The 12189-nt window shown below is 39.7% G+C and overlaps 1 protein-coding gene across 2 annotated transcripts in view; it reads left to right on the top strand.

The window, feature by feature from the left end:
* The window catches only part of SLIT3 (slit guidance ligand 3), a 474289-nt gene that overhangs the window by 307881 nt on the left and 154219 nt on the right, over positions 1 to 12189 (top strand). For both annotated transcript variants that reach the window (XM_064671611.1, XM_064671612.1), the window contains one exon: positions 7965 to 8036. In XM_064671611.1, the coding sequence (XP_064527681.1) occupies positions 7965 to 8036 (72 nt within the window). The remainder of the gene's footprint in view (positions 1 to 7964; positions 8037 to 12189) is intronic.

Consider the following 12189-nt stretch of genomic DNA (forward strand, 5'->3'; position numbering starts at 1 on the left):
ACAAGATGTTTTTATTTTGATAAATCTACATTTCATGCACATGATAATGTCCCTTTTGGCTGTATCATTTTTTACCCTCTTCACTACTCTTTATAATTGTGAGATTTCTTCTAAAAAAGGTTATGTACAAGTTAATTTACTCAGCCAAGCTGTGTAGGAGTAAACTTACAAGGTTTGTAGGTTTGAGCTTGTCTTGGTTTTTTGGTTTGGGTTTATTTTTGGGTATTTATCTTTTGTGTGTATGTGTTCTCTTTTCGCCAGAGGCATCACTTCAGTCCAACAGGAACATAAATTAATAATTATTAATAAAAATGAACAGTATAACCAAAAAGGCACATATCTTTTATCTAATACAAATTTCACTGCAAAGCTCCTGTGTTGCCAAGCAAAACAAGGAGATTGCAATGTATAATGAGTATATACATCCTTAAAGCCAATTATGAAGGGGAGAAGCAATCACAGAAAATAAAATAGGGAGCATAAAATCTTAATTTTGACATAAAATATAGTAATCAGATTTTTTTTACTGGATGAAACACTAATTGTCTTTTTTTACATGTGTTGTCCTGTTTATTTTGCTTAAAAAATTAGGAAAAGAAGGAAGTATTTGAGGAAAGTTTATAGTCAAATGCCATAATCCGTTTTGTTGACAAAGTATTACAGGTGGCAGAACTTCAACTACCAGAAAACTATTTAATTTTTCTACTAATTTCTGGTGCTCTGCCTTTTTTTTGTCAGTATTTGTAAATGTGTAATAAAAATAGATGTTACAGAATGTATGGAGCTCTTAAAAGTAAGTTAGATTAGAGATGAAAGAATTACTTTTTTTTCTTTTCTCTCAGTTAACTTTCTTCCATTTCCAACAAGTCTAAAAGTATATTTTTGTGTTACAACTTGACAAATATCTTGCAAACCAAGTTGAAATCCTCAAATCCCTGAGCTAGGGATAGCATTGTGACAGAATTTGGAGAGCAGTCTGGGCTGGAATTTTCTTGAAGTAATTGGAAGCCAATAGAGGGTGGTTGGGACTGACCTACTCAAGCACTAATGAAATAATAATGGGATGTGTTACGGGGTTAGTCTTTCTGGGACCTCACAGAGCAAAAACTTGTTCTCAGGAACACAAACATTCTGAGTCTGGTCTGTTAAAAATCATTCCTGCTGCTTTACATTCAAGAACTGTAGCCATAGGTGAGTGATTGCTTTCCCATAGGCCCTGTAGAAACCATCTTTCTCCCAGATATGACTTAAAGCTTCAGAAAAAAAAAAAAAAAAAGAAGAAAAACCCCCAAACCAAAACAACCCCCCCCCCAAAAAAATCCAATTAAAAAAAAATAACAACAGAAAGTGCTCAGCAAAGGTCTAAGGTTGAGTCAGGCTCAGAGCAGATGCTCTGCTGTTGAACACAAGAACCTCATCTCTGTGGGATGGTCTCTTTGGAGCCTTCTGAACTGGAATCTCTAAGTCTGAACTGGAACAATGGGGTGTCACAAAAATCCAGGAGTGAAATCCCTGTCACTGCTGTTTGCTAGACCACAACATCTTGGAAACACACACACACACACACACACACACACACACTCGTGTGTGCTGGTTGAATGAGGTATGTAACTGGGCTAGAAATTCCCAAATTTCTCCAACCTAAGGACTCTGTGTCTTGGATTTGTGTTCACAGCCTGTATACAAGTAAAATTCTTCCTGTAAACCCTGATCCCAAGTCCAGCGACCCAACAAAGTCTGCTGAGATGGGAACAGGGAGCCATTATTTTGTATTCTACCCCAAACCAGCTTCTGTTAAACCTTTGAGATCCTCACTGGTGGTGGCTCTGGGGAGCTCAGCTGGAGTCCCTGGTTTTACAGCTGGGCACAACCCAGAGCAGGTCCTGCAGTGGTGGCATTGCAGTGGCAGGTGCTGGGTGAGGCCCTGCACCCTCACTCCAGGGATGAAGCAAGGAAAATACATGAATGAGTCTGACAGGGGGGATAACAACGACAGGTTGTGAGAAGGACCAAAAATTCCGACCGGGACTGTGGAGTGTCACAGTGGTAGATGGAGAAACCTTGAGGTTTGGCAGTGTAATGCTGCATTCTGGTGTCTATGTGGTTAGAGGTACGTTGCTGTGATGTCAAAAAGTGTTTTGCTAAATACCAGTCTAAGGATTTCTCTGATGTCTTCCTATTTGTCTGTACTGCACTTAATGCAAGATCAACGTGCTACAACAGAGCTGATGGATTCATAATGCAGCTGCCATTGCAAATTCAGCATTTACCAGCTGATACCTGACCAAATACTCAGTTACACAGTTGTGACAGCTGAAACTAGATTCACTGGGGCATGTTAGAAGATCCAATATCACTAGCACTACTTTCAGATGAGCAGGGAACATATCAAAACATCTGGTTTCATTCTGAAAGATGTCTTCTGGTGAGCAGAATTGTCTGTGTAAGTTCCTGGGTAGATTTAGTTGACAACTCAGTTCATTGTTGGTAGGATTTTGTCTGTTGAATGTCTGCCCTCAGGTGAGTTGTTAATAAGCAGCCCTGTCTAAAACTATAGCAGGAGCTTGACAGCCAGACTCTGAAAATCAGCACCAAACAGAATATGAAGGGAAATTCTAGTTGTCACCTTGTATTACTATAGGTGGATGGTTTAATGGCTCTCAGCTCTTCAGTTCCTAAGGCAGCCTCAATGAGAGGGATCTATAATGCAAATTTTTAATTTTATTTGGAAGTCATTCAGGTGCTGCGATGAAAGGCAGCACTATAAAAGTCTTGGAGAACCATATGTGTTTAGAGGTTTTACAGTGGTGGTAGAGTCTGTGGCTGGGGCAGAGGCTGAAGGCTTTAACTCTGTTGAAACAAGCATTGAGCACAGACATTTAAAATACTGCATGTCCTGCCATCCTAAAGCTCATTTTCTACCTTAGAACTGAGGGGTGAGAGACACAAAAGGCTGTTCCTTGGGATGTAGGTCCATAAACACTTTCTGAAGCAGCAGGACTGCAGGGGTTTTGCCTTGCAGAGCAGTGCCCTGTTCTGGGGTTTGAGGAGTGACAACTGTGGCTTCTGCATGTTTTGCTGCTGAATGAGCCACAGGTTCTGACTGTAACTGCAGGGCAGGATTCCTTCCTTCTTTCCCAGCAAGGGTGTCTCTGATCCAGGGCTGTCTTAGGGTAAATACTTCAGTGCAGCTGGCCAAACCTGTTGTGCATGGTAGGAATAAAGCTTGTCTTTCAAAGGAAGAGGCAAAGAAAGGCATAAGGGCAGGGACCAGATCTAGCTCATATTTGTAGTAAGAAGATCAGATTTTAAGCGTGACTTATTCATCTTAAATACTGAAAATACATCTGTGGGCTTTCCTTCATCAGAGTCAAAAATATATGATAAGATACAAAGCACAAAATATGAGATAAAGGTGAAATAATGGTCCAAGCAGATTTTTTTTTTAATCCAGTTGTTTTCAGTCCTTGACAAGGAGGAAAAGTCTCTCGTGACTGTTAAGTGCTCTAGAAATTTCCTCCTTCCTGATGCAAACGTTTCTCCCCAGCCCTGGGCTCTGTCACTGTGGTGGATGTACACACTCCTCATTTCCTTCAAACAGTCCCTGCAAATCCCTGCTTATAGGGCAGGGGAAAATAAGAGGAAAGGGAGGGTTTTGTCCTTCCCAACAACCTCCATGCAGGTTGTGTGTGTCCTGCCAGGCAGGAGCGTGCTACAGGTTCCTGCTGCACACTCACCTGATCTTACCTTTTGGCTCTCTCAGAGATTGCTCTGGTTCTTGGCTGCCTGAGCAATGCCAGCCCCAAAGAGCCCCATCCCTGGGAGCAGTCTGGCTCATCCACTCGTTTTCTGGCTGCCAGCAGGGAAGTCGGTGGCTGCCCAGTGCAGGGGGACGTTTGTGACACGTCTCAGGCAGGAGCTCGGTGGCACCGCTAATAGAGCGTGGCTGTCTCATTTGTAGGCTCTATTCATCTGACAGCTGAGAATTATCAGTACTGATGCTTCACTCCCTCTCTCTTTTTCTCCAAGGTAGTGATTTGTCTGTGTTATGGGTAGGTAAGCTTGACAAAACATTACACATTAGCAGCTGAGACGGTGTTTGAAATGGGAAAATTGCTGGCAAACCGCTCCATTAGAGACCCAAATAACAAATTCTTTCTTTCCCTCAAAGAAAGGGAGATAGTTAAAGCCCAAATTAATACGTCTGTCTCCCCCACTCTGCAGGGGGAATCACTCTTCAAGACAAATGGCTTCGTCACTCCTGAGTGTGAGCTGGCTCTGCTCAGCCCGCGTTATGCAGAGTTTTTTTATCCTTTGTGTTTCTCCGTCCTGGGCTGAGCAGTTACAGGCACCACGTGAGGAGGTGATGAAAAGATTTGCACCTCAGTGAACTCTGAGATGGATTAGCATGGGAATTCGAGTGCTTATTCTTTACTCTGGGATAGTTTTTCATCTTTAACTGCATGGTTTCCCCCTGTTTGTTTTGGATTTTTTTTTTCTTTGATATGTTTACTTTTTGCTGTCATTGCTGCAAAGTCATTTAAAGAGAGTGGGAAGAGGGAGGACTTTACCCTGTCTAACATCATGTTGTTACAAGAAAAATGTATCTGAATCCATTGAGCCCTCATACTTTCCAATCTCTTGATGATATATTGGAGAATAGAAAGGAAATTGTTCTTGTCCTTTGATGTTGTTGTCAAAGACACTAAAATAAAGCTTGGGGAGGCAGACAGAGCGTTGCTGGGTGTCAGAAGGGGGGAGACACGCTTCAATTCATCTCAGCACTCAGCTGGCAGCAGGAGACATGGCACCGGGAAACTGGGAACTGAAGGGAGGAACAAAAGCTGCTGGGAGTTTGAACAGGGCCAATTTATTGTATCAGTGTCGTGAATTCTACTTGTCGAGTGTTGTGAGCAGATCTGAGTATGAAATACCAGAGGAGAATCGAGGGAAATTTTCTTGAGTTGTAAGAAATCTTAAATGCAGGGGGTAGTAGTTTAAATTATGAAAATTTACCCTTTTAGGGCTGTGTGTCTTATACACGTTTCTCAAATGTGTTGTAAAATTATTTTATGGTATATTCTGATAACACCGCCCAAAAATGAACTCCCGATGCTGCTTTGCACTAGCACAGGTGGTTTTATAGTGTATGACAGCACTCCATAGGCTGCAGGGATGGACCATGAAAAGCACAGTTTTCCAAAGGTCATGTTCTAGGTAAACCAGGTAGTTTTCTCTGAAATAAAATGTGGTGGTAAAATTTAGATTAGCTGTTCGATTTTTGGAGGAAAAAATGCCAACATAGGTAAGGACTGTGTTTTTCACTTTATTTCAAAGATGGCACCTCTAACAGCAGTTTCCCATTATGTCATGAACAACACTGTTTTATAATTAAGCCTTCATCACCCTGAAATTGCCAACACCCCTTCTGGCAGAACCTAGTGTTTCTTGAGATTTTAAATCCTCTGCTGTCCTTGACATGTCATTTACGAGCTCAGATGAGGTGAAAGCACAAACTATTAATCCAAACAATGTGTTTTCTGCTATTTTAGTTGTGTAAGTGCATTGTGTTTTCCAGGCTTTGCCTGCCAATCTATAATTAAAACACGTGCTTGTTTAATACAGCGTATTTAATGCAGCACAAGCACTTATTTAATGCTCCAGGATTGGCTCTGTTTTGTGCCCAAGTTGGAGCCCACCAGCAAACACACCCTGATGAGAGCCCGTGGTGCTGCCTGTGCTTCCCTGGTAGCATCTGCAAGATGTAGTGCACTGAGCAGGATGGCTGCTGTGTAGTCTTTAGTCCTTCATTTACAGAGAGCTTCAAAAATGTAAGGTCTGAGGTGAAACTAGAGCAGCAGATGACACCAGCCTTGTCCATCTATTTCTGTACAGGCCATCTGCTGTAAATCCTGTAGGAATGGGTGAAGAGTTCAGCAGTAGTTTCAGAAGGCAGCTCTCTCGAAGAACTCCTGTTTCTGTCTTCCTCTCCACCTTTTCTGGAAATTTCTGTGTTGTTTTTTATTACTTGGGACATGTGGCTATTCCAATTTTGTATTTTTTTCACCCTACGAGAGGAAAATTCAGTGTGTATTTCCACTCTTAAATCACTAAAATTTCCTTGGAATTTTAAGTGATTATAAAAAAGGACATGTTCTCCCCCCTGCCCCCCATCTTTTCATTTGAGTTTCCCTGCAAGGACTGCTGTGCCTGTGTGCAGGACGTGTGATCCCCCAGTTTCCATCCCCAGGGCCAGGGAATTGGGCAGGCACGGCCCTCTTTTGTTCCTCGAAGTGTCTGCACAGAAATACTTGGGAGGAGTGAAACACCCAACTGGCAGGCTGACAAAAAGCCTTTATGGGAAGAGTATGTGTACTGCTAATTCTGGTGACAAACACCCAACAATAGTGGTGTGCTGGAGCTTGCAGCAATTTGCATTTCACTGTGGACTTGCCAGAAATGAAGCGTGTTATATTTAGACCAACTGGAAGGGAAATCTCAGACACTAATTCAAATCACAAAACAAGGAGTAGAATTAACTCTGATCACAACCTTTAAGATAGACTGCTACAGAAATAAAAGAGGGCATGCACGTTGGCTGTACAAGTTGACTGTGCAAATATCACAATATTTGAGACTTAAATAGCTTCTTAGAGTACAACTGTGCTGGCAAATCATCTTATTTTCAAGGGGATTTTTTCTCTTGTCTGTGGATCACCAGAAGGATACCCTGTGCAACAGAGAGCTGATGGGCCTTACACATTTTCTCTGCATTATTCCCAAACCTTGATTTATTTCTCCCTTCTCCCATTTCATTTTATCTCCATTCCTGGTTCTAAAATTTTTTTCTCCCCTCTGCAATGCTGCAGCAGCTCCAAATGACTAGAGTGCTTCATTCCATCATTGCAGTATGTTTTTGTATTTCAATTCCATTTCCAACCGCAGATTTTTTACTATTTAAACTCTTTCTTTTTTATGGCACTTTGGGGAAAAAATACACAACATTTGAACAATAAGTAAGAGCAAGGAAAAATCACATTTTACTCTCAGTTCCAACTCTGTAGAATTTTAGCTGTCGCGGTCATTGAAATTTATTTTATGGGAATCTACTTCTACATTTCTAATTGAGATGAACACTTAGAGTTCATCTGAGGAGAAGTTATTCCTTTTAGCAGGAATTTGGGGAACTTGCTGACAATTGAAAGTACTTCTGGGAAGGAAGAGAAATTAATCTTAGTGGTTACTGTATGTGGTATCTTAAAGCTGCTTACATTTTATGTTAGTGAGACATGCATTTATGATACTTCATAAAGAATACCTCTTTCAACCCAAATCTTAGAAATAAAAACAGCAGCATTTTCATGTAGTCCAAACCATATTTTAGAAAACCTTCAGCATTTGGTAGTTAAAATAGGAAGATACTGTTCTTTTTTGTACTGCTTTAACATAAAGTTTCTCCCCCTTTCCTCTTAAAAATCTGGATTCATCTTGCAGTGAATCCACTTTGTTTTTTAGCATGTTCCCACAGATTCTTGCTCCTTGAATTGTTCTGCTAGTATTATTAATCTGCTTATTAAGCTGTCACAACATAGCCTAGCTTTTAGTTCAGGTGGCTACGTTCTGTTTACAACACCTAGTCAAGGAAAGCATCTGCATTTTTTATTTTCTACCTTAACTTTCAAATATACATACTGTTATTTATTAATTCCACGAGACTTAAAGGTGCAGTTTCTCTAACCTGAGGCTTTTTTGCTGTTCCAATTTAGTGTAATCAAAGAGATTGTTTTATTTTCTAAGTTATTTTCTCAGCGTTTTTCTCCATTCAGTGGATTTCAAAAGAAAAAATGTGTCTTGCATAAACATAAATTTGTTTTTATATTTATACAAAATTTGCTGTCATGTTTAATGTGATTCCCATCCTGTAGCTGTGTAGTTAACATGTATATTGCTTTGTTTGTTTTCAGACGTTTGGAACAAAACCTCATCAAAATCATTCCCCCTGGAGCTTTCACCCAGTACAAGAAGCTTAAGAGAATGTAAGTTTTAATAAGACCAACATGCAAGGGCAATCATGAAACTTCCAGCTTCAAGTTCAGTATCTTTATTTCAGAAACATATTGGCAATTCTGTGTTGAAATCACTGGGGATTGCACAAATAATCTCTTCAAAGTGTAAGCAACAATGGAATTCGGTTCAGGATGCCTAACAGTGCATGAAATCCTTAATAATGCTTAATTTCACTTCCTATTATAAACGATGTGATCTAATTAGTTGTTAGTCTGTTCAAACTTCAAATCTGCTTCCTCAGAAAAGATTTGAAGTCCCGTTTTTTTTTTTCTCTCTTTTGTTCTGGTGTCTGTTTGCAGCAGTTCAGTGAAGTTGACCCCACTTAGAGCAGGAGTGTGGATTTTTTTTGTGGTGCCTTCAGTGGCCTGATGTTGAAATGGTTTGACTGTTTACAAGGAAACAAAGAAATCTGCTGGGGAGCTTGTTTTCCCTGTTGCTTAATCACCAGTTGATACCCAGACAATTATTTTTGTATTAGCTCTTGTGTTTTCTTTTTGGATTAAAAAAAAAAAATATATAACCCTTATGTGTAGCAGCTCTGTCTTGCAGATAACCCAGGCATTCCCCCAGCTGGGTTTTCTTTTCATTTTTAAGTGATATATATAAGAGATGATGTGACGGTAGCACTATGACACAAATAATGGTAAAGCAAGTTACTCCTGGTTGATCACAATATCAAGAGGTTTATGGTACCACTGGACCAGTAACTTCCAGGAGTCATCCTGGCTTTGTAGCTCAGTGCTAACTCTGCTGAAAAGGTGCTTTTGCAGTTCTTTTCTGATGTGAACAATGCTGGGATTAAGACAGTGTGAGCTCATTTCATGGAAGACACTGGATGAGCAGATAGCTAATGCTTTTGGAAACTGAAATGAGCTCCTGCAGTCCCATTGATGTAAGGGTAAAATGACTGCATTTTCCAGTCCAAACTCACCAAGTTCCTAGAGCTGAAGAGCTGTAAATATGGATCTTAATATTTAACAGGTCTAATCATCAATCTTAGAGGGTCTCCATTCTTCTGTCTCACTTTCAATATAGCTGTATGTATTTTTAAAGAAGTCCTGTATTGGATAGTGAGATGGTAATTTCAGTGAAAAATGATGAATCCCTTACCAGTGACCTAACTTGTAATTTTTTCATTATTAAAATCACTACATAGTTCTTTCTGAGGTGTGACTAACTTTAGGTTTTGGCAGTGTTTTACTGTCCTTTCATTTGTCTTAATTGGTGAACTCTAGTTTTAAGGGAGTTGACCAGAAAAATGTTCTTTCACATTACTAGCTGCTCAATCCAGTGCAGCACTTACTATGTGAAATGATTAATGTTAGAATTTCACAGCAGAATTCCATTAGCAAGTTGTGTTAACAGCTTTCTGGAGAATAATTGGCATACTCATTGAGATCTGAACTCATAATTAAATAATAAGTTATTGTGCCAGATGATCTGTGTCAAAGCTGAGTTAACGGAAGAGCATTTTGTGGAAGAACTTGGGAGAGGTGGTTGGGCTGCAGAATGTCCCATAACATACATGATGTTTTGCCATTTGGTTATTGACCTGTCTCCTTGTTTAAGTTTTGTTCCTGCTGGAGGGTGAGGTTATAAATTGAGCAGCACTTCGGTTACACATAGTTTAATTGAGGACATTTGTTTCAGTATTTGAAGAGATTATTGAGATTGTATTTTCAGTGTGCAAGATTCCCAGTACTGTCAACACAAAAATATACTTTAGTCAAAAGACTATCTCTTAAAACAAAAGAATCATCCATTTTTTTTCCATTAGAGGAAGGACATGTTCGATATCACTGAGCCTTTCTTCCTTCCTGTCACTTTGATTCCAATGAGCAGTGCCATAGCATGAAGATTATCAATTTAGTTAATTGATACTCTGCTCAGGGCACAGATGAAGAACATTAATATAATTGTTGTTATTATTACTATTAACCATTATAATATTTTTATCTACTTCAGAGGAATATTAGCATACCACTGTAAATTTTATTTTTCTCCTAGTGAATAAATATACAAGAATGTTATGGGTATTTGCCTTCTCAGTTGCAGCACTCTGGATTTTGATTGTTTACTGAGTATTTCCTGCAAGATTAGACAATTTCCGTTTCTTAGCTAATTGGATAACTGAGATTAATTTTTAAGTAAGAGCCAGTTGTCCAAGATAATCTTGATAGGACTTGATATTAATAAGTCAAGATGATAGCAGAGGATGGATGTTAATTCAAGTGTTATACTTGCATGGAGCTGGAGTTTGCCCTTTAGAATGTCTCTTCAACAACTTCTAGGATGGGAGAGCTACTTTGGTGATCCAATTTTAGTTAAGGAGCTGGAATATTTTGTGCCTTGACCTTAATCATAATTGCCCACATCTCCTCACACAATTAATGACATGAAGCTAAATGTATCTGTCTCTTCTGAGAAGGAAGATTTGACACTTGAAGGATTCAAATATGCACTTGAATGATATAATCTGGGGTGATGGTTTCCCTGATTTTGGGGTGGGTATAACCCCAGCTCTGTGCTCAATTATTCAAGGGCTTTAGAAGAGGTTTCAGGGGCTTCAAGGAGACACATCCCTTGTCCAGGAGTAGAAGTTGTCATGATTGCATGAAGTATCGAAGCCCAGACAAGCCATTTTGAATTAATTCACAGAGCAGTTGTGCTTGTACCCATAGTTCTGTAACTTTTAACTAACAAGTTTGTAGCAAGTTTGTAGAGCAAGACTAAGAACCAAGTACATAGAACCACTTTGAAAGATGTTGTACCTCTCTGATGCTTGTAGTGACATTCCAGTTTGTCAGATTAATTTTACCACATATTAGCAGAAAACACATTGAGATGTCACAGGCTTCCCAGTAGCTCTGTGGAGTTGCTACTTTTGTTAAGCAGCTTCTAAAAACTAAACCATATATGACATGGAGTTTGCTGAGTACTCCTGTCAAATGAGAACAGTCCATTTTACATGTGAGAGATAATCAAGTAATCTGTTTCTAATAATGTTACTCAACAAAGAGCACATTCATCCAATGCTATTAATAATTTTGCATATGGCTGCATCTAAAAATAAATCTGTTTTGTTTCAAAACCTTTTACAGTAAAGACATTTAAGCCCTACAGTTGCACAGTGACTTGCAGGGTATCCTTGCTCCCCTGGTGCAAAGTCAAACCCAATTTATGTCCCTAGCTGGTAACTGAGCACAGCCACCCTCCAAGGTCTGTTCAATAACCTTTGGAAAGATTTCTACTGTGCTGCCAGAGGTGCAGGGAGACAAGTATGAGGTGACTCATGTATTCCCTGCCTGAGTGGAATCCTGGTAATTTTATTACATTTCCAGTTGAAGAGCCACACTTCCCCTGAGGGATTCAGAGATACCCTAAACTATGAGAATGAGCCTTATGTCATCTAAATTGTCTTTTACAAAAACCTATGTCTCTTTGTCTTGATGTAAATCAAGCACAGAATAGGACAATCTTACCCAAGCAGGCCAAACGAAGGGAAGAAAAATACAAGGACATAATTGAATCCCTTTCCCTCAGTCAAGTCAGATGGAGCCTCCTTATCCAACAGCAGAGGAACTTGGGCTCTAATGGAAAGGAAATAATGTGTCTAATTATCTTCTAATGCTGATTGTAGTGCATCTGCATGAAGTGAGTGAGTGTCATCACCCAGCATGGCATTTCTGCACGTTCAGGCACCATTAGTTATACACTCATTAGTGTCCGGACATGGGGAGAGAGGAAGGATGGAGATGTGGAAATGCAGCAAATCAATAAAATAGTGCCGAAATCCTTGTGTCAGAAATCAGATGCCCCTTTCAGATGCTTGTTGCTGTTCAGCAAACCCGTCTTTTCATGTGATTTTCATGGATTTTAATGCATTGCTTGATAAATAGATAGAACTGATCCACATCAGATTCCTGCTTGCTAGATAAAAAGCAGAAGTCAGCCTAAACAAGTTGCACAAAAACCTGTATAAAAGTAAATATTGCTACTTTCACTGTGGCAAATTTGGCTGGTGTAAGTCGAGCTGAAGAACCAGAAACCTTCCATGAACACTGTCCTGGCAAGCAGGATGTTGTAACAGAAAACAACAGTAGATTGCAGAGCAGATTGGTT

This window comes from Pseudopipra pipra, chromosome 15 (assembly GCF_036250125.1).
Source record: "Pseudopipra pipra isolate bDixPip1 chromosome 15, bDixPip1.hap1, whole genome shotgun sequence".
In the NCBI taxonomy this organism is placed as follows: Eukaryota; Metazoa; Chordata; class Aves; order Passeriformes; family Pipridae; genus Pseudopipra; species Pseudopipra pipra.